The sequence below is a fragment of the Oryza brachyantha genome, chromosome 4 (assembly GCF_000231095.2).
Source record: "Oryza brachyantha chromosome 4, ObraRS2, whole genome shotgun sequence".
Taxonomy (NCBI): domain Eukaryota; kingdom Viridiplantae; phylum Streptophyta; class Magnoliopsida; order Poales; family Poaceae; genus Oryza; species Oryza brachyantha.
Window position 1 is genome coordinate 2,298,328 of NC_023166.2, and position 21,993 is coordinate 2,320,320.

The 21,993-nt window shown below is 39.8% G+C and overlaps 2 protein-coding genes across 2 annotated transcripts; both read right to left on the minus strand.

The window, feature by feature from the left end:
* Nucleotides 1-463: 463 nt before the first annotated feature.
* LOC102720874 (LEAF RUST 10 DISEASE-RESISTANCE LOCUS RECEPTOR-LIKE PROTEIN KINASE-like 2.5) lies at nucleotides 464-8,503 on the minus strand. Its single transcript, XM_040523028.1, has 3 exons — nucleotides 8,415-8,503; nucleotides 7,607-7,752; nucleotides 464-1,530 (listed from the first exon to the last, which is right to left on the minus strand). Exons 1-3 carry the CDS (start codon nucleotides 8,501-8,503, stop codon nucleotides 464-466), a joined length of 1,302 nt encoding a protein of 433 aa, XP_040378962.1.
* Nucleotides 8,504-13,673: 5,170 nt separating this feature from the next.
* Nucleotides 13,674-19,865, minus strand: LOC102721159 (DNA repair protein RAD5B). Its single transcript, XM_006653108.2, has 18 exons — nucleotides 18,930-19,865; nucleotides 18,703-18,836; nucleotides 18,457-18,595; nucleotides 18,306-18,359; nucleotides 17,901-18,059; nucleotides 17,628-17,779; nucleotides 17,447-17,531; nucleotides 16,718-16,909; nucleotides 16,373-16,516; nucleotides 16,149-16,298; nucleotides 15,952-16,019; nucleotides 15,744-15,866; nucleotides 15,529-15,628; nucleotides 15,262-15,374; nucleotides 14,604-15,177; nucleotides 14,405-14,476; nucleotides 14,201-14,299; nucleotides 13,674-14,103 (listed from the first exon to the last, which is right to left on the minus strand). Exons 1-18 carry the CDS (start codon nucleotides 19,863-19,865, stop codon nucleotides 13,981-13,983), a joined length of 3,417 nt encoding a protein of 1,138 aa, XP_006653171.1. The 3' UTR covers nucleotides 13,674-13,980.
* Between the last annotated feature and the right edge of the window lie 2,128 nt (nucleotides 19,866-21,993).

Genomic DNA, 21,993 nt, shown 5'->3' on the forward strand with positions numbered 1-21,993 from the left:
CATATTCTTGTGATCATTACAGAAGTTACCGACAAAAAACTTGAAAGTTCACAAAAATTTCACTCTAGCAAGAATGTCTAATTCCCGACGATTACCATGCCGGGTAGACATTTCATTCAAAACGGAGAGGAAGTGTTAACACGCCTGAAAGTCCGTCTGTATTAAGTGCTGTAACTCCCTTGCTCAGATGAATCCTCCCTGCATATTATTTCAATAAATTTGTTTATAAATTTAAAGAGAAAATAGCTCAGCAATTTATGGCACCCTGAAAAAACATGCTAGTAGATTTGTTGTTATCAACTTATCATCCTCTTATCACTAAATAATAATTGGTGGTGTGCATCATAAATAGTTTCTGTTTTGAATTTAATCTGCCCAATATTTGAGTAAAGCAGAAGGGTAAACAAAAATTAAACTTCTTTTTCTCTACATGCTTCTTCAGATATACAACTGTGTAAAATACTTACTGTATGGCCGAGTAAAAACAATGTTTTGGTGGTATCTCAAGTTCATCAGCACTTTTTTCAAACATATCTAAAACTTTGCTCATTGTGGGGCGAGAGTTAGGTGATACTTGTATGCACCACAGGCCAATTACGGCCATTTTTCTTGCAATCTCCTCAGTTTCATATTCCATGTCAAAAGTGTGCAAGCTTCCAAGATCTGCCAGACACCTATAAATCCAGTCCGGAAAATACATTTCGCTCGGGTTTTCAACACTTGATTTCAAGTTTTTCCTTCCTCCTACCATCTCAAGAAGCATCATCCCGTAGCTATACACATCTGACTTGGTCGAAACAACTCCAAATCGCCTCGAAAATACTTCTGGCGCAATAAACCCAATAGTTCCTCGCATACCGGCCATTGAAAGGTAGCTCTCCTTCGGGTTGCATAACTTCGCCAAGCCAAAATCCGCAATTTTGGGGACAAAATCATGGTCAAGTAGAATATTGTGCGGTTTGATGTCAAAGTGTATGATTCGTGTGTTACAACCTCGGTGCAAATACTCCAATCCTCTCGCAATACCTGTTGCTATCTCATAAAGTTTGTCCCATCCTAGAGTTATTTTTGAATTTTCAGCATAAATGAATTTGTCCAATGATCCATTCGGCATGTACTCGTAGATGAGAGCTCGCTTTGAGGCCCCCAAACAAAAACCAACAAGTGTGACCACATTAATGTGAGAAGTCCTTCTAATGCTGATAACCTCATTTACAAATTCTTCTCCATTACTTGTCAAATCATGGAGAAACTTCACAGCAACAGGGTTACCATCAGGTAAAGTACCTTTGTATACCGTTCCATAGCCACCTTCCCCTAGCTTCTCACTGAAAGACCCTGTCATATCCTTTAGTTGTGAGTACTTGTATCTCTTGGGTGCTAGTGAACCATAGTTGTCAAGTAGCTCTTCAATATTCTCCTTACGATTGGAGTTCTTTCCAATGATCATCTCAAATTTTGCCCTACTACGACTTTTGACAACCACAATGATGCAAGACATGACCAAGAGAACGGCGGCAATAGTTGAAACTGGTACAGAGAATGAATGTGAGATGTATGGTCACTATAGTCAATTATATATATTAAGGAAATGAACAAATCGTCTGAGGAACCCTAATTATGGATCACTAAAATAAGGCAAAAGTCTGAATCCACGAATTATTAGGTGAGTATAATTAACCCTTGAACGCAAATATCAAGCATTTTTCACCCTCAACTAGCAAATACCGGACGAAAAACCCACTCAAGCAGATTTAAGGCCGATCTTGACTTAGATTAATAAACACGGCCAAGTTAATCAGCCAAAACCATCCTCAAAGCCACTCGGGGGGTTTCTTCGTCCAATATTGCCAGTTGAAAGTGAAAAATACCCACCTTTTGGAGTTAAGGGGGTAATTCGTACTCACCCAAAAGTTTAGGGGTGTGATTTAGACTTTTCCCTTTAAATAATAATAGAGGTTTTTATGGTCCTATAATTAATCAGAATATATGAATCATATAGTAATGGTCAAAACAGAGGTTTTTCCCTTTTTCTTTGTTTAGCCCCAGTCTGAATGCTTTGTCAAGAGTTGGAAAATTACATCTGCAACTATGGTTCTTGATTTTCTTGTAGTGGTCGTTCAAATTTTTGTTGTTTTCACTTTTCTGTGTAGCTTATCTTGGAGTAAATTTGATGGTTAAATAAACCTGACTGGACAGTGATGTCTAAAGATATACCAATGTTTGTGGAGCAGTGACAAAACATATATTTCACTATTTTGGATTACTTAAAAGCTGACAAAAATGTCCGAGAATATAAGTTAAACCAAAAGAAAAAAATGGTGACACGCGCTATAAATTCAGAAAACAGGATAACATGCATATACCCGATTACTTCAAAAAAAAAATCATGCATATATACCCTATAAATGCAGTATGGTTCTGGCAACCACCAAAACTAAACCAAAAATGTTAAAAGTTATATAAGTTGTATTTTTGTGTAATACCTGCCAATGCCAACTTTATTCGAAACTTGCTATGCTTAGCATCTGCAAAGGAATGATGTATAAGATTCAATTGAAACAGAATAATTATTTTAAACATTTGCGAACTGTACAAAATGGACAGATAAATCCTTCAGCACTTCCAGATCTAATTGCAAGAGATTACATGCCATTCCATAGGAGGAATAGTGAACTCTCCTGGGATTCCATAGCAAATTGGCATGATTAGATGACATTCCATACGAGCAAGAACAATTGGCAGTAAAATGCGAATGATAGTGCTGATTCCTTCTTAGGTGCATAGAATGGGTCCATCGAAAAGTATCTCACCCTAATGGGACCAAGGGTGACCATGTCTTTAAAGATTTTTATCCCAAATAAAATCCAGAAGCAAAATGAAACATGTGACTGAATGGTCAGATAGAATATATTGCAAACCATATCTCGAGAATTTGCTGGGACGTAATTGTTCTATGGGCCAAAAATCATGCAAACTGCTGACATAATTAATTGGACATGTGGTTCATTCTCATCCAAGGATGAGTTACGTATCCATTTATGGCGATCACACATATTAGGTAAGGTGGTTGTAGAATTTGCCTGCATTTGTTTCCAATGAAAATTTTGGGATTTTTGCATACACGCTTTTCAAATTTATAAATGATACATTTAGTGCAAAATTTTTCTTTATAAAAGTTCATCAACTGGTATTTCTATAGCAAATTTTAAACTTTATAGAAGCTAAATAATTCGTTTATATGCTTAAAAAGCTAGCAAAAACAGATAATCATTTGATACTTCAATCTCACCTATTGGGATGATAATAAGGTTAGTTTGGCATTTATTCCTAGCTGGTAAAATCCAATTTTGACCCTGAACTAAAAACTGTTTTTTTTTTGCCGTTATAAAATCGTAAAACCGGGCACTCCGAATCTAATTTCAACGGTGGTTTTTGACGTGTCTAAAATGGCAACACTATGTCATTTTGTTCTTCCTAGTAATATGACGGCGAAGCTATGTGTCACATAGTCTCCCTTTATTTTCTAAAAAAATATATTGATATGAGAGGGTGCTGTGATGAGGAAAGGTGACACAAAGTCTATATAATGCGACGTCATTGATTTTTGGATTGTACGTTGGACTATTTATATTATTTAAAAATTCTTATGTAGATATATAAAATTGTAAGTCATGTTAACATTCTTTTAGTTGTAAAACAAAACATAATAAAATAATTTAGACTTATATAATTTCTTCGAATAAGATGAATGGTCAAACAGACACCTAAAAGTCAATTGTGTCATCAAATAAAAAACGGTGAGAGTATCATTTTTAAGTCTAATAATCAAGATGTGTGTGTATGTGAAACGTCTTATTTATTCCATCCTTGAAGAGGCTTATATCTCCCAGCCATTTGGGGGCGGGGGGGGGGGGTGGTTAAGAAAAGGTAAATTGACTAAACTGAGTAAGAGGAAGTATAATAGTAGTGTATAAGCTCACGTGGAATAGGAAGAGAATGAAAAAAAATAAGGTGGGATTGGACTCCTATGCTAACTAATAGACACGAGTGTGTTGCATTTTTTTTTGTTGTTTTTACATGTGTTAGTAATATATTTGTGAATTATAACATGCCCATATAGCTAGAGCAGTGACGGAGGACCCGGTAAGGCAAGGTATGGCAGCTGCCATACCTTGGCCAGTACCTAGACCCCCCCCCCTCCCCTCCTCCCCGGCAGCGAGAGCAGAGCCATGGCGCGGCGACGACGGATGTGAGCAAGAGGCAGGGGCGCGAGCGGCTGGGCGCAATTTGGCGGTCGGCACGCAGGCAGGCCAACGGGGCCTAGGGGCGTAGCCAGGCCGGCCCAAAACAGCCCAAACCAGAGAAACCCTAGGGGAGGTCAGTGAGTCACGCATAATACACGCAGTCGCACTCGCCTCTCGCCCGAGGCCGAGCCGAAGCAGGCAAGCAGCCATCGCGCCGCCATCGTCTTGTCGACTCATCGTCGCGCCTTGCGCCCTTGCCGGAGGTGGCTGGTCCGGCCGGAGCGGAGGCGGTGCAGGCAGCACCATCGCGCCAACCTCTCTCTATCTCAGTTTCTCTCGGTCTCTCCCCTCTCGTTCTTCCCACAATCCCACTCCCCATTTCCCTAACCCTATTCGGCCATTCCTAGGCGGGCGATGGGCAGAGTGCGGCGGGCAGCGGGCAGCGGCCAGGCTCCCAAACCCAGCGGCGGGCGACGCCGCGGCCCGCCGACGCCCGGCGTTCGAGGGACGGTGAGCCGGCGATGCCGTTAGGGGCTGCTTGGCCCACCGACTCCGGTACGGCTTTACATTCTTCGCCATACCTCATTTTTAAGTCGTCCTCCGCCACTGAGCTAGAGATAGGCTGGGATATCACGCTATCCTTTTTTTAACCATGCGGGAGGGTACGCTGCTTAATAAAAGGGTTAGCACTCATTCTAAAGTATAATAGAGACATTCTTTTATGTACATTTTACCTCCATGTGTTTACCGTTGTTAACTAAAAGAATTAATTAATTTGGGTGGAATCATCAGTAACCAAAGCGAAGGTTCGGTAAGAAACCAAGTGAGATGATTGAGTTGCCCACTTTCGGTGGTCGGCAACCTTTTGCCGGGCCGACTGGCTATATTAAATTTTTAATTTTAAATTTGAAATTGATTTTAAGGTTTTTTTACCAAAGTTTAATTTTCAGCATTTGATCTTATATCACTAATAATACGCATATAAAAGTTTTATTTATAAATTATTTTTTATTTGTAAATACTCCCTCCATCCCTAAATGTTTGACGTCGTTGACTTTTTTATACACGTTTGACCGTTCGTCTTATGCAAAAAAATTTACATAATTATTAATTATTTTTATATCATTTCGTGTATTATTAAATATATTTTTATGCATATATATAGCTTGACATATTTAATAATTTTTTAAAATAAGACGAATAACCAAACGCGTATAAAAAATAAAGACGTCGAACATTTAGAAGCGAAGACAGTATACCATTTGGAATCAAATTATTGAGTGTGAAGCGCACTCACACGGGGGCCTAGCTAGCTCGTGTGCATCCACTTGACGAAACTAACACACCACATCCGATCCGACCATATCCTCGTACCTACAAATATGTATGCAGTCATCGTCCACTGAAGTGTGGTGCCTGTACCCTGTCCCTGTCCCTCTCACTGGCTGGCCACCCGGGAACAGCTGTTGTTTTATCACCTCTTGATTATGGTGTCAATGACATTTAGAACCGGGGGAATAGCAACCATCTCTTACGTAATTTTATACTTCCAAATCTCAATCGATCGCAAAGCATCTTCTGTTTAGTTTTATACTTCCCAATTTCTGGTGAGAAATTCTTAGAAATGTTTGTGGTTGGAGTCGGGAGGAATATTAAGATTTTGTAACTGTGTTGCACAAATTGGCCCTGTTTAGTTTAAAAAATTTTGCATTCTCCTGTCACATCAAATTTTTAGACACATATATAGAGTGTTAAATATAGTTAAAAAATAATTGATTATAAAGTTTGAAAGAAATTTACGAGACGAACCTTTTGAGCCTAATTAGTTATAACTGCTACAATAACTCACATGTGGTAATGGTAGATTAATTAGTTTTAAAAAAATTCATCCTATGATTTTCTGACACCATATGTAATTAGTTTTTTAATTAGTTATCAAAATAGTCTTTTAATATCTAGTCAAATTAACCCGAAAATTTTCACAAACCATGCGCCCCTAAAATCTCACACCATTGCCTAGGATGCCATCAAAATATAGAACAAATAATTTGGTCAAAAGGTACTATACTCATTTAATAGGCAATGTTTCTCTTTGCCCTTCACCCCCACCTAACCGCAGGAAACCACGACAAATTCCCATTTGACAATAATTGCACGCAGTAAGCCAAGGCATTCGTGGTGCATTGAAACGAAATTTTTTCTGTAGAACATAGTAAACATCCTTAAAAATATGAAAAAGTTCAGAAAGTTATATATCACTAGAAAAATAATGTAACAATGCATTAATTTTTTGGCATATCCATTACTATATTATTTTCAGTAAAAATCATATCCCGAACTATCTTTTGTTCTTTAATTTGGATTGAGCCCTAAATATGAAGTAAGCATTGTCATTTTCACAAACCTTGTTCCCTAGATAGTAATAGAAAGGGGAAAATGGTTACTATTAGTGTGTATTTATTTTTATTTTTGGAATTATTTTAAAATTTAAATTTGGAGAAAATTAGCATGATAACTTCGCGGTTTGTTGAACGCTTGTACTAACTAATAAAATGTATTTTGTTTACTCAGTGACTCAATAGCAGTAGAATTATTGGCAAGAATCAATGTAGTTCTATTAATATTGGCACATCATTTTTTATTTTGTTAAAAAAAAACCTTTTAATTGTAGTTCTTAGATCATCACCAATAGAAGTCCGATGTGGATCCTAATTCTAAAATTTCAAGTTTCTAAATGAAAAACTAGTTTTAACAATCACCCTAAACAAGCATGCAAAAATTACCATCCCCAACGCCAGATATCTCGCTTGCCACAAGTCAGGAAGACGTTTATATATAATGTGCAACAAGGAAAAAGCGACGTGTGGTAAAGAGAGCGATTTTCTGTTTATGTTTTTATCGGTTGGAAGAAAATTTTTAGTTATCAGTTAGAAAAATCAATCTATCACATATTCGCTCCGTCCCAAAATAAATTAACTTTTTAGTTTTTACCTGTCTTTGTCTTATTTAAAAAATTACGATTAATATTTTTATTAAATGATAAAACATGAATATTACTTTGTGCATGACTAATTTTCTAAAAAAAATTTTTAAAAAATCAAATAAGACGGAGAATTGCTTCTTTTTAGGATAGGGATTAGCTAACAATCTGATTGGAGAATCCAATTAAAGAATTTTGGGTGATTTTTTGAGCCATGATGTTCTTACAACCGAGGAAAAAAACGTATTTTTTGTTACCTCTAAAAATATAAAGGCACAGAATAGCAAAAATTCCCTGTCAAGGAAGGCCACCAATATTCCCTTGTCTACGTCCAGTCCATGCGTCACTGGACCTCGCTCTAGTACTGTGCTTGACTCACCTCCGGATTCCGTAGGCTGCAACGCCGGCGGCGTCGCCGGCGACGCCGCCGCCACCACGAGGCTCGTCGCGTTCGGTGGCCTGTAGAACGGCACCACCTCGAACCGCGTGTAGCATGTCAGCGAGTAGGCGCGCCCTCCTCTCGTCCTGCACCGCATCCACCATGGCAAGATCAATATTCCCAGCCTCGCCGCCGCCGTGCTGTACGTACGTACGTGTTCTCAGTTTCTTACATGGGCAGCGACGCGGCGAGGCTCTGGAGGCAGCGGCGGCAGTCGTCCGGCGACAGGTCGTCGACGCACTGCACGAACGCGTAGAGGCTGTCGGCGGCGGTGATGTTGGTCTGCCCGAACGCGAATCGCCTCCGGCCACGGGACGACGCCGCGGCGGCGGCGGCGGCGAGACCGAGCCGGTCCATGAGCCGGGTGAGCGCGGCGCCGAACTGGGCGGCGTCGCCGGCGCTAGTCATGTTGTTGTTGTAGAACGAGAACTCCTGCGTCATGTCCGGCCTCGCCAGGAACGGCTCGGCGGCGTACCGGAGTAGGCAGTTGTTGTACAGCATGGCGGCGCCCATGGCGCGCGGGCAGGCGAGCGACAGGTTCCCGGCCGCCATGCCCAGGCACAGCCGGCACACCTTCGGCGGCGCGTCGGCGTAGCAGATAGCAAGGCCGTGCGGCGCCGCCGCGGCGGCGCCGGCCGTGGCGTACCCCCCGCCGGAAACCGCGGCGTCGACGACGTCCCTGAGCGTGCCGCGGAGGCTAGTGCCGTAGGCGCTCCCCGCCGTGTAGTTCCGCGGCGAGCAGTCCCACCAGACCTGCACTGTCTGGGCGAGTGCCGCCGGCGTGGCGCAGAGGACGATGGCACAGACGACGGCGGCGAGGGCGAGGCGGGAATCCATGGGCGTCGCCGTGCAGAGCGAGTGGTACACTGGCAACTATCTAAGCTGCCACATCGTGATCTAATAGTCTCCTCTATATATGTGTCTAAGTCATGTGTGCAATTATTTCTTTTCAATTGCATACAAGAAAATACGCGTGCCGACCAGGATCCATTGTTTTTTTTATTTAGGAAATTTCACGAATTTTCCCATTCCTTGTGATGAAATTATTTTGGCCAAAAATTTTAGTTTTTTTTAAGTATGCCGATTTTATTTAAACCTAAAAACTACTAAATAGCGGAATTTACCCTATACAAATAATGTCTAATATATACCATGTGTACTAGGCCTGATCAATCATCGAGTCAGGGCAAGGTTAGGACCATGTTTGGAAAAGGCCCGACCCAAAATAACCTTGGCGAGCATGGTTCTACGGGGGTGATTGTTTGGTTTTTTATGTAGAAAAAATAAAGTGTGTATTCGTACAAAAAAATAATTTATGAATAAAACTTTTATATATATATATTTTTAGTCATTTAAAAGCTAAAGTCAAAAACTAAACTTCGGTGAAAAACCCCTAAAATCAGCTTCAAATTTAAAGTTAAAAATTCAAATTTTGACTCACAACAACAAGAATAAGCAAAAGATCGGCGTGCGAGCCCGACGATTTGCAAAAAAAAAAGAACAAACTCATGATGAGGGCATCACTTCTTTAGATATACACAACAATCTTTTGCTAGTCATTTAAGGTCCAATCACAAGAGCTCGCGCGCGACAATAGGATTTACAGGTGAGGTCGTTCCTAAGTTCTTCTTTATATGAGTTGGAGAATATATTGCTATCTAATAATTATATTATAATTAGAAATAATGGAGAAGACAAAGATACACTTAGAAAGGGACTTAGAGTCGTGGAGAACCAGCAAGGACGTTCAAGTTAAGATGGAGGCTCTGAGGCTCAAACCAAGTCATCTTCGATATGATTCAGAATCCAGATCAGTCTATACTAAAACGGACTGGGGCATTCTTTATATGGTTGAAAAGCGAAGAATATTAGATTTCCATGGTTCTAATCCTATGTTCAAATTCATTATGAGTCAACGAGAATTATCCGAACAAGGTAACGTCCAAAATCTGCCCCGGTGCAGTGTTATCGAATTTTGGGCCTTTGGGCCATGTATAATGTTGGAGTCCATTAGGGTTGCATCAAGGAGTGTTTTCACGATCCTGGACTCAATATATTAATAGCCGTCATCATAGTTAGGGTTTATGTTTTGCTTATATTAATATGTCAAGAATAGTTTCACCAATCATTCGGTTTGTGAGACCCCAACATTTAGTTTAATCATTCATCTATAATTTAGTTGTAATCTTTCTTCTTCCTATTTGTGTTCTTTGATTCGCAAGCAGGGATTGGCCTTCTCAGCGGGGTCAACCAAGTTTCGACACAATTGATAACCAGAGGAGAATAAGAGTGTGTTCATTCAGAAGCCAGATCAACTTATGTCATGACTCCACCAAATCGAGTGTTTATCATAACCTTAAGGAAGATCGGGAACCCTTGTCCACATCAGCCCTGGCCTGGCCCCGGGCTTTGTCAAGCCATTTCAGGTTTTTTTCGGGTTCGTCAGGTTTTTTATATAATTTTGAACTTTCAGGCTTTAATAATGTTAACACCAAATTTTGGTAAAAATTCCATAATGGATTCAGATAAGAAAGGACGCGATCAGACGATGGAAAGTTTATCAAGAAGAGTCCGAATTCGAGAAGAAATCATGAAGACCAAGGCATGATGGTTAATTTAATTAGAGTCAGTTTAGGAACTTTGCTTTATCTCTAGAGTTAGAGTCGATTAGGACTTGTTATTTCCTTTTATCTATTAGAAAACATGTATCTTATCTAATAGAGATTAGAGCTAGAGTCTGATCAGTACTTGTTTTTTCCTTTTATCTATTAGAAAACATGTGTCGTGTTCGACATGGACTAGTATCCACCCATGGGTATAAATATATACACCCGAGGTGATTGTAAATCATCTATATTGACATAATGTAGATCATTTACTCTCAGCACATCGTCACTCTCCTCACTGAGGTTTCATCACCGGTGAAACTTGGCACCTAACACGGAGCTACATCATAAGTGCTACGTTTCACCGGCTCCAGTAATTGTATCGGTTAGATTAGAATTATTTCGGTTTAGTCCGATCTTCTAATTTGGTTATGTGATTACTAGTTATCATATTAGTTTCAGTTTAAGTTACACTTGTATCTTGGGTTGATCTGGTTAACCACTTTGGATAATTTATGTTAATTTGATATTTTTTATTTGACATATTCAATCAAACACAGTCTGATTCGGTTATTGTGTTTATCAAATAGCTTATATCAGATCGATTTATTTGTCTTGTGCACCTTTTAAACTATATTGCCAACACTAAACAGTTTATACAGCAATCTTTCTGCTTGGTTAGAGAATAAATTTTAACTCATTTATTTATAGCAAAGTGCACTTTTGTGTTGATTTGGCGAATATAAAACAACACAAAGTATAATCTAGTGAGCATAAAAATGCTTTTAGATTAATCCAGAAAAATTAAAAAAAACCAAGAAAACTAAAGGTTGCATTAAATTTGTACGAGATTGCTACTTTTTTGCATTGTGTAATTTTAGTCAACTGACTGCCAATTAAGAGTATCAGATCGATATATTAAGACTGTAAGGGGCAGTAACAAATCTACAACGGCTTTAAATCGCTATTGTATATCTGCAAATGGCACCCTCTGCAAATAGATGAGTACATAAATACCACTGAAACTATCAGTCAAATTACACGCTTATGGAGTAAAACAACAATGGAAAATTTGTAAATGCCACCTGCAAAATTGATTGGACACGTGAAAGGAAACAACAAGGTAAAAACGAAAACTATAAATTATTGTAATAGTTAGCTAGTATTGCGTTTAAACAATAGACATGTGATTAGCTGCTGATTGACTAACTTTGCTGGCTGCCAAAGCGTGAGCAATTAACTAGTGCTGCCTCTCCCAGTAATCATTCATCTCAGGGAGTCAAAAAAAACATTAAAGCTGTATCTTTTGGGAATCTTTGTGACTCCATCGAGCATGCACGTCATTGACCAGACGAGATGCAGGTCAACCGGTCAATCCGTCAAGTCATACATATCTTTGGCCTTTTGCTCATCATTCTTCATTCCGATTTCATTTAAGGGGGTGTTTAGTTCCAAAAACTTTTGTCAAAAACATCACATCGAATTTTTAGAATCTAAATAAAATATTAAATATATATAAACATTAAAACTAATTACACAGTTATGAAGGAAACAGTGAGACGAATCTTTTGAGTCTAATTAGGACGTGATTAGCCATAAGTGCTACAGTAACCAAAATATGCTAATGATGAATTAATTAGACTCAAAAGATTCTTCTCGCGGTTTTCAGGCGAAATCTAAAATTTGTTTTATAATTAGACTACGTTTAATACTTTAAATATGTGTTTAAAGTTTTGATATGATGTTCTTATAAATTTTTTTTACAAACTAAATAAGGCCTAGTGTGTGTACATGCAGGACCATGACCATCTAGAATTCGGCCGACAAGAGCTACAGCAGCAAGGACATGGCACCACCTTTAAATATAGTAAAGGATCGATTGTCTGGCTTATTTATAGAAAAAGTCAAACGATATGTTTGTAAATAAAAAATAATTTATAATAAAATTTTAATATATATATTGTTAGCGATCTAAAAGTTGGTCGAAAAATAAACTATAATAAATAACCCTTAAAATATTTTAAATTTAAAATTAAAAATTTAAATTTTGACTTATAAACATGAAAGGAGAAAAGACGTGGGCTCTAAGCGAACGACATGCTACCAATGAATACCCCAGTCTATTCACCCGTCAGCAACTACAAATGTTTTACTCACTCTACTTTCATAATACATATTATTTTGGACAAAGTTAAGGTCCAATTAACTTCAAATATGAATAACAGTTAAAGTATAACATTTGTTCTAACATAAAATTTATTTTTAGTAGATATCGTTAATAGAGCTATTTCTTCACCTACCTGCTCATCTCAACTGACTAGAACCATTTTATATTTAATTACGTACAATTATTATCCATTTAATTTTAGCAGATATTTCCTTCTTAACCAACTAGAATCTTTCTCCAGTTATTCTCACATAATTTTTATTCCACATGCATTGCTCTAGAAATGATTATATTTCATGATATGATTATATTTCATGATGGATAGAGTAAAACTTTAGAAGCACGCAGATTATATACATATTCATCTTGAAATATATTTTCAAAAATCATATGTTTTTATAATTATATATATTCTCTAATTGAAAATAGTGGTCATCACCATAACAGTGGTGTTTTGCTTACAGAAGTTGTATTTATCCTTAAAAAGTATCTCAAGGTACTAAGAATTTTAATATAAATAATATAAATTTTTGGTACCTTAAGGTACCACATTTTTTATACTAAAATGTGGTACATTAAGGTACTTTTTCGAGGACGGTAAAAAAGCTCAAATTTAAATCTTCTTGTTAATAAAGTCTATCTTTCCATTTCTACTTATGTTTATAAGATAAAATTTTAATTTTTAAACTTAAATTTGGATTTAATTTTGGGGGCTTTCAGCGTAGTTTATTTTCTAGCATTTGCTTCGCTAAGAACACGTATAAAAGCTTTATTTATAAGTTATTTTTATTTACAAATATTACATTTGGTTTTTTCCTCAAACTGGTACATGAGCCAGCAGTTACACTTTGATTGTATAATTTAATGTGGATGTATTACACTTTCATTGTATATTTAATGCAGATGTTGGCTTATCCCAAGTAAGCATCGTGGTGATTAATCATGAGTAACGACGGTCAGGGTGTTGTGTTGTTATCTTGGAGCATTGTCGACAAGGCAGGAGAGGTCAAGACTCGAGACCTTTTGCCTAATGTGAAGACTATTATTGGGAGCTGCTGATCACAAGTTAGCTTCAGCAAGGACTATTCATTGAACAGTTCAGAGAATACAATGTCATGGTCATGTCCTTCCATATTGTCATAACTCTATAATTAACCAAAATCCTGCTTGCAAAGAAATTTTTCTTGTGAAGAAAAAGGTAAGAAAAATATTAAAAAAGATTGATAACAGGCAGTACATACCAAGGATGAAGAATAGCCTCAATAATGGTTTGCTCCTTCCCTTCATGGAAACAGAATAGGATTTGGAAGTGTTGTGGACTAGAAGGCCCTTCATGTTCAGAAGAGACCACTATATACAAAATGTTCAGACCAGAATGGGGATATATCCACAAAAATGAATGGGCACATAGTTGCACCCATTCCATCCCCTTTACAAGTCTGCACTCTAAACCCTAAAACATTGGGTCATTTTTCCTAAACCCTAGCAAGTCTCGGGCACAAAACATGAACTGTACAACATCCAGCAACTCATGACCAGGCTCAAGTAAACAGCATCTTCAGTTGCTCGATTCGCGCAGACCGAACTTCGTCGTCGGTCAGGGCCCCAGAAATCATCCTCTGCTTGCGCGCCTGCACATTTTGCATCCGCTCCTCGACAGTATCCTGGAATCCCACAAAGATAGCATTTTTTTCATCTTTGATATGTTCACTGGTAAAGTGAGAGCAGGTTATGTGACTCTGGGATTCCTGGTGTCCTTACCTTGACAATGAAGCGCCTGACTTGGACAGCTCTCTTTTGGCCGATCCGGTGAATTCTCATGATAGCTTGCTCTTCCACTGCAGGATTCCACCATGGATCCTACATGAAAGCAAAAAAGTTGGATGTCAATATCTAGGTCAGCAAGTTGGTGTGCAAGAACGAGTGTGTTCAGTTGTATGGTTTGACAAGGTATAGTTTAGTTACCATTATGAACACGTTGGAGGCAGCAGTTAGATTCAGTCCAACACCTCCAGCCTTGAGTGACATTAGTAACACCTAATTTTCAGGAAAAGAGATTCAGAAAATATTCAAGAATCAAAAAAAAATGCAGAAAGGAAAACAAGACCATGACTACAAATGGTTTCTGCATCATTATGTAAACAATTGAAATGGTTGTGCATACCAGCTTGCCCTGGCTTTCACTGAACTCCTTCAGAACTTTTTCTCTGTGTTTCTGGCTGAGTCTCCCATCATACCTCAAGAATTTGATTCCTTTCTGATTGAGGGGAACCTCCAGCAGATCAAAGAATGAAGTGAACTGACTGAACACAATGCTCTTCTCCCTCTTCTTCTGAAGGCCCTCCAGGATCATGATGAGTTTCTGCACCTTACATGAGTCCTTCCAGTTATTCTCAGGGTCAACCTGGAACCGGCACTGGCTAGGCAATGTGATCAGCTCAGATTTTGTGATGGGGTTTCGGCACAGTGGACATGGCCCTCCAGCTGGTGTCCTCCAGCTAGAGAGCAAGCACTCCCGGCACATCCGGTGTGCGCATGGCGTGAGGACTGGATCGTCAGAAGCTGACTCAAGGCAGATTGGACACTCAGCAGTTGCACCCTGGCGAATTTCTTCAACGACCTCTTCGACATACGCCTGCGAAGGTGGCGCGCTGCGTCTTCCAGAATCACGCTGCACCCCTTCAAGAAACCTCTGTGCTAGCTCGTCGAGGTCAGTATACTTCTGGGTATCAGCTCGACTGCAAACAATAAAAATTCAATAGTTGTCAGACGATGATATGACGAAAATGTAGGGAAGCATTTTTCTTGAAATCATGTCTAACCTGATCACAAGAAAAGGGTGGTCACAGCACTGCCTTAGCCGAAGAAGTAACTCGAGAATATTAGCATAGTTGCTAAGAACACTGCCTTGTGCTACAAATTTATCAAACTGGACCTGTTGGGAGCACCATTTCGTGTTAGGCATAAACAAATCTAAGCCATGAACATGAAAAGCGATGAAAACAACGATCCAAAGAAAAATTCAGTTAAGATTCCAATTTCTTGTGTTAAGCGAAAGTTCTGAACAAGAAAACTCAAAACAATGATACCTTTGACCTCCTGAAAAGGGCCTCGTAAAAATCACGTTCATCTTCAGATTGTTCGCACTCCACAACCTCAATATTAGCTGGAGGGAGGACTAGTATGGGACTGAAACAAGCATTTAGTTGTTGTGAACAAGAGTACTTGCAAGAGCCAAGGCATGCCATATGCTGATTTATGCAGTGTATAACATTGACAGAAAACAAAATAATAAAATGCGTACTTTCCCATTTTGTCTTTTGTTTCCTTGGTTCTCCTCAGCATGAGTGGCCTAAGAATAGCTCTGACAAGTTTCAATCCCCTCTCGTCACCATTCTCATAAGGTTTCTGAATCAGCTTATTCCACCTTTTGAAATCAAAACAGCTTGAGTCAGATTTTCAATCCCAACAACACCTTAAGTTAGATTTATGTAGCCAGATAATGTTCATACCAAGTTGAGTCACACCATGGTTCTACATGTAGGAAGCAAAGAAGACTGAAAAGATCCTCCAAACTATTCTGCAGAAAATGTAATACAGATATGTTAGCTTAGCAGAAACTATGAAAAATATCAATCAACACTTTGAATCTTGGCAATTCAAGGAAATATTGAAAAGAAAAACAAAATGGTGATGGCTGCAAATGCACCTGCAATGGTGTACCCGTGAGGCACCATCTGCAATGAGAAGTTAATTCAAAAGATGCTCGGGCCGCCTTGGTTTTGGGAGATTTGATTGTATGTGCTTCATCTAGCACAACTCTATACCAATCTATCCTGTGAAAGACACTGCTGCCATCCTATAAATGGTAACATTTTACATTAGTAAAAATAAAATTCATACTGTAGACAAGGCCAAACTCTAAACCCTTACATTCTTGTGAGCTGATTGAAGAACACCATAGGTTGTCAAGACAACACTGTGCTCAGCCATGAATCTGAGGTCAGCTGTTCTGTCACCACCATAGTAGACAAACACAGAAAGAGCTCCTGGTGTTGAATGTGCATCCAATTCGTCCTGCAAAGGACAATGATCACATTATTAGTCTTGCAAATCATAAGTTCGTAGCAGAAACTAGAAAAAAAGATAATCAAGTTGCATGAAAATCCAAGGCAGGAAAAAAGAAAACCAAAAACCTAGCCCTGTCCTTTCAGTTATGTGAAGTTGACTGCAAGATATAGTATAATGGTAAGCGCAGATATGTTACTCCGTATTTACCTTCCATTGACCTAATAATGCCAATGGGCAGACTATGAGTGTGCCTCCTCTTACAGGGGATCTCGAACTTTGTGCCCTCGTGTCACGATCTCTAGAACTCCTCATATCGTGTTCTATTTCACCCCTTGGATTTGAGAGTATTAGGGCAATAGTCATGACAGTTTTACCAAGACCCATTGCATCTGCCAGTATCTGCAAAGCAACAGATGATGCATAAATACTTCTTTCAATAGCACAATCAGATTAGGCAAATGCATTTAATATTCATATTCTTACAAAAAAAAACTTTTAAAAATACATCCATACAAGAACTTCCTCAAAAAACTGTCACCAGACAAGTTTATAATCTCCAACAATGCTAGGTCCAGTGTTTCTCAAGAGGAATGGACAAATAACATTTTACACCTCTTTACTAGACCAGGGGTATAAAACCAGAGAAGCAAGGCAAAAATGTATAAAGCTTCAATCTACGTTCAAAGAATTTTCAGAAAAAATACCAATCTAATGCGTTCACATTTCATTTCTTGTATTCAAGTTTTCTTTTAGTAATAACATAAAAATAGTATGATGCTGTATTGGGAAATCCAATGAAACAAAAAAAACAAATCAGGAAAGGCAGAACAACAGTACCATCTAGAATGGTCACTAAAAGAATAATACTGTTTAGATACAACTTAATCCAGGTACGAAATACGATGCATACATGAGCGACTCTTAAAACCAACTTACCCCTCCTCTCGCTGACTGAGTTACACTTTGAAACTGGGTTGTTGCCTGGCCAGTGAAAACATTCACATACACAGCAGGAGCTCTCCTGGAAACAAATATTACAACTTTTGAGTACTTAATTCTGGTTATTTTTCCTAATTAACATTTTGATGCAACTATGCAAATGAAAATGAGTACATACTTGTCGACAATTTTGTAGGCACTCCAGCAGGGATGAAGTGTTTTTTTGGCTTGATCACCATCAATACCCTTCTCCAATTGGGACATCCAGAAGAGAGCTTCCTTCTGGTATGGTTTTAGAACAGAGACAAGAGTGCTTGGGGGCTCTGCTTCCTGTATTGCACAGATTTTTTTTCTTGAAAGGATCATTACTTTGTTTTAAGTAAAAAATCATTATTTTGCTCATATGCAATCGTTCAGATAGTGAGAAAGAGTCAAATAAAGGTCATGTTACCTCCAAGTCATATGTTTCAGCAGTGCCGACAATTTTGTTCAACGTAGCCTCTGAAATAGCCTGCTCATCAGTACCTTGCTCTGGAAATGTTTGGCCAGCTGTGCGTCTGCTTTCCAGTCCAACTATACCCATGGGTTCATCTTCATCATTGTCATCACCCTAGTTCATGTATCCATCCCACATACAAGATCAACAAAAAGTTGCACAACCAAGAAAAAGAAATTGCATGCTAGCAAAAATCATCAGGTAATGACAAATATTTGCTAAGTAATTCAGATGAATACAGAAACAAGGCGCATTCTTTTGGAGGAACCAATGAAGTACATTTGGTAGGAGGCTTGCTCTTCTGTACTACATGCTACAACTAATAACAGTTAACAATCAACATTAGAAATTGTAGCTCACCCTTAGATTCCGCGGCCTCTTTCCTGCGCTGAGCTCCTCAGGAGTTATATCAGCCTGTACAAAACACAAAACACCAATTTATCATGCATTCATCAGGATCAAGAGAAGCAAAAGAGCTGCATAGCTCAAGAAATCGACATGAGCGCGCTACCTTGGCAAATGCCCTTAGCTTGAGCAATCTGAACAGGCCATAGAGAGGGTTGGTAGAATAATCAGCATTTGCAGGAGCAAGCATGTCCCAGGATGAGTTGTCGCGGCCTGCGCTGAATACAGAACGGTGGATGTAGAAGCTGCATACATGACATTAGCATCAAGCAAGGTCAGCACAATTGACCCAACACAAACACAACAAACAAAATCAAGAACTGTGATCATGTATAATCATCCCACCAATTACCTAACATACAACATAATCTCCTGCATCAGCCTCAACTCCACCGTTGGAAACACAATCTTCCCATGGATCTTCACCTTGAATGAGGTCACTAATGGCACAAGGCACTTGGTCCATTCTGGAGATAGCTTCCCAATCTGCAATAGCAACAAAATAAGCAGAGATTAACATACGGTTTTCCCCCAAATAATTTGAATAATCTGAATAATTTGAATGGCGAAGGCGACCACCTCTCCGGCTCGTTTGGTGGAGAAGCGCACGATCTCGGCCAAAGCAGCGGCCTTTTTGTTGGAGACTTTGATCCCGCCATAGTTCCTCTCGAACGAGGGGAACGAGAAATGGACGAGCTCGCCGGCGTCCAGCATCCGCCTCCCGCGGTTGGTGGACAGCCCGGTGACATAGGACCTCCCGACGAGGAACCAGTCCCGCTCCTCGGGGAACTCGCCGAACTCGGCATCAGGCGGCGCCACCACCATCCTCCAATCCTTGGACGGCGGAGGCGCGGTCGCCCTGACCGACCGTGGCGGGTCGTACATCTCCATGGCCTCCGGCGGCGGCACCGCCCGGATCGGCCGCGCGTTGAGATACGGCAGCGGGTGGGTCGCCGTGAGGTCGATGGTCTCCACCTCGTCGCCGACACGGGACCTCTTCTTGGGCCTCGGCACGAGGCTTATGCCACCGCCGCTCGCCGCCGCCGTAGCCGCGCCTCTCCTGGGCGGGACGCCGTCGCATCTCTGTTCCTCCTTGACCCGATGCGGCGTCGACGACGGCTCTTTCACGGGACAATCATCGGGTACCTCTCTCTTGACCATCCGAGGCTTCGTGGAGCAGCCGTTCGAATCGTCGTCGAGGACTTCTACCTTCACCCGAGGCTTATTCGGGGCGGCGCCACCAGCGTCACGCTCCGCCTTCACCGGAGCAACAGCGGTCTTGTCAGCAGCAGCAGCACCGCCGCCGCAACCACTCGTGTGCGTCCCGTCCACGACGCCGCCGTCGGCGGCATCGAGGAGCGCGTTGATGGCGCGCTCGGCGTTGCCACCGCAGCGAGACAGCGCGGCGACGACGCGTTCCTCGCGGACGTCCCTCCCAAGGACGGCGCGGACGGCGGCGATCTCGTCGGCGTAGAGCACCGTCTGGGAGGGCGACTCGGGCCAGTCGCCCAGCATGGCGTGGCGGGCGGCGGGCGGCGATAAGAGCGGAGGACGACGACCGGATGAATCACCGAGTGGCCGTGGGCGGTGGCCGGGAGGAGGCGGCTGGGATTGGAGGCTGCGACGAGGGCGGAGGAGGAGGAAGAGGGGATGGTTGGGGATGCAAAGGGCGGGGAGGGTTTTAAGGTGGGGGTTTTGGCGGGAGAAAGAAGGGAGGGAAGCCGGGAAATGTTTTGGCACCGGAGGGAGAGCTGCAAATTTTTACCGCGGTTTCATTTTTGCCTTGGAAATTGCACTCCACTAATCATGCTGTGTATCCCGTTTTTCGTTAAAAGAAAATCGATTCAGTCACGATTTTGGATAATTAGGTCTATAATTCAAATAGTACATCTGTATTTACTTATTTTAATTTCCAATAATATCAGAGTCAATCCAATACTTAAAATTATAATCTTATTAATTCAAAAATTAATTAATTAAGTGACTAAAATAAAATCTTTAACCATATACGCTAAACAACATAAGTTTACTTATTTTTTAAATAGTACTACCTCTGTCCTAAAATAAAGTTATTTTTCAGTTTTTAGATATAATGTTTTGATTTTTCGTCTTATTTGAAATTTTTTTTGGGATTAATAATTTTATTGTTACTAGATGATAAAATCTGAATAGTAATTTATACGCGACTAATGTTTTTAAGTTTTTATACAAATTTTTTAATTAATAAGACGAATGATCAAAACATTGGACATAGAAATCGAAAAATGATATTATTATGGGACGGAGGTAGTAGTCGTATATTGATCCTTGTGAATTTCCTACGATAAAAAATTGCCGGAAATCTACAACTGCCCAGAACCGCTCAGTTTATTCTGGTTTCGACAACATTCACCAAATTTTGTGATATTGGTTCTCTTGTTGGATTCACCAAAGTCCCTCGTTATTTGGATTTCCTTTAGGAAATAAATCAAACAACATAGTGGCATTTGCAAGTAAAAAATAATTTGTGAATAAAACTTTTATATATATATTTTGTTATCTAAAAGTAAGATTGAAAAATAAACTTTGACAAAAAAATCATAAACCAATTTCGAATTAAAAGTAAAAAAAATCAATTTTCGACTTACAGGTATAGACCAAAGCAAAAAAAAAAACAAGGGAGCCGAAAGAGAGTTTTGGTGCCCCTTTCTACCACGTTGGGGTTGGGCGGGTGAACTCAGGTTGTCAAATACTACATATAAAATGACTTCAGTGCGCGTGCAAGAATACTAATCCATCTGTCTTTAGTTATTTGCACACGTTCTTAAGGATATCCAAGTAGCACGTGCGCATCTTACCATAGCACTCGTGTTTTTTCGTACGATGATGTTACTGTTTGACCATTTGTCTTATTAAAGATATATATAAATATTAATTATTTTATTATAATTTGATTTATTATTATAAAAAATTTAAATATGACTAATAATTTTGCATATTTAAACGGTAAAACGTAAATTCAAAAGTCAACCGCGTCATTAAAAACATGGAGGAGTATCACATTGACTCCTCGTTTAGCCACAAAACACAAATGACGAAAGAATAGGAATATGCCACCTACACCTCATCGGTCCTGCTACTACTTATAGGCCAAAAATTAAATTATCAACCTTAAATTTGAAATGATTTTAGAGTTATGTCACTGAGATTTATTTTTTCTAGTTTTGGTTTTTAGAAAGGTAAGAACACTTATATATATAAAAGTCTTGTACAAATTATCTTTTGTTTGCAAATATGTTGTTCAATCACCCCTCGATGTTTGTCGGTAGTCAAGAGGTGACCAACAAACTAGTTACCCCTAAGACTTTATTTCCTTTGTACATCGTTATACATCTATTCTATTGATTTCGTTCGCTGTGGCTTGTTTAGTATGGTGGTTATAGAATGTCTTGGTTTTCCCCCCTTTCCCCAGAAGTCGAAGTTGCGTCTGACGGGGAGTCATTTGAAGAGTACGCGAGTGGCTATGCTCAAGTGTTGCCTATGAGGGTGTGTTGCTATTGTTGCTTCTCTTAGCTGCATTAGAGTTTTTTTTCTTTTCCTGTTGGGTTGTTAAGTTTGTTTATGAGGGTGTGTATTCGGACTAGTTCTGAACCGAGATTAAATG

Coding starts and splice junctions, on each gene's coding strand:
- LOC102720874 (XM_040523028.1), bottom strand. CDS start 8,503: ATGGATTCCCGCCTCGCCCTCGCCGCCGTCGTCTGTGCCATCGTCCTC. Junction 7,753..8,414: donor GCCCAGACAGTGCAGGTCTG/GTGGGACTGCTC, acceptor GATGCGGTGCAG/GACGAGAGGAGGGCGCGCCT. Junction 1,531..7,606: donor GCAGCCTACGGAATCCGGAG/GTGAGTCAAGCA, acceptor TCTCTGTACCAG/TTTCAACTATTGCCGCCGTT.
- LOC102721159 (XM_006653108.2), bottom strand. CDS start 19,865: ATGCTGGGCGACTGGCCCGAGTCGCCCTCCCAGACGGTGCTCTACGCC. Junction 18,596..18,702: donor GAGATTATGTTGTATGTTAG/GTAATTGGTGGG, acceptor TCATGTATGCAG/CTTCTACATCCACCGTTCTG. Junction 14,104..14,200: donor TCAGGCGCTTCATTGTCAAG/GTAAGGACACCA, acceptor GTGGGATTCCAG/GATACTGTCGAGGAGCGGAT.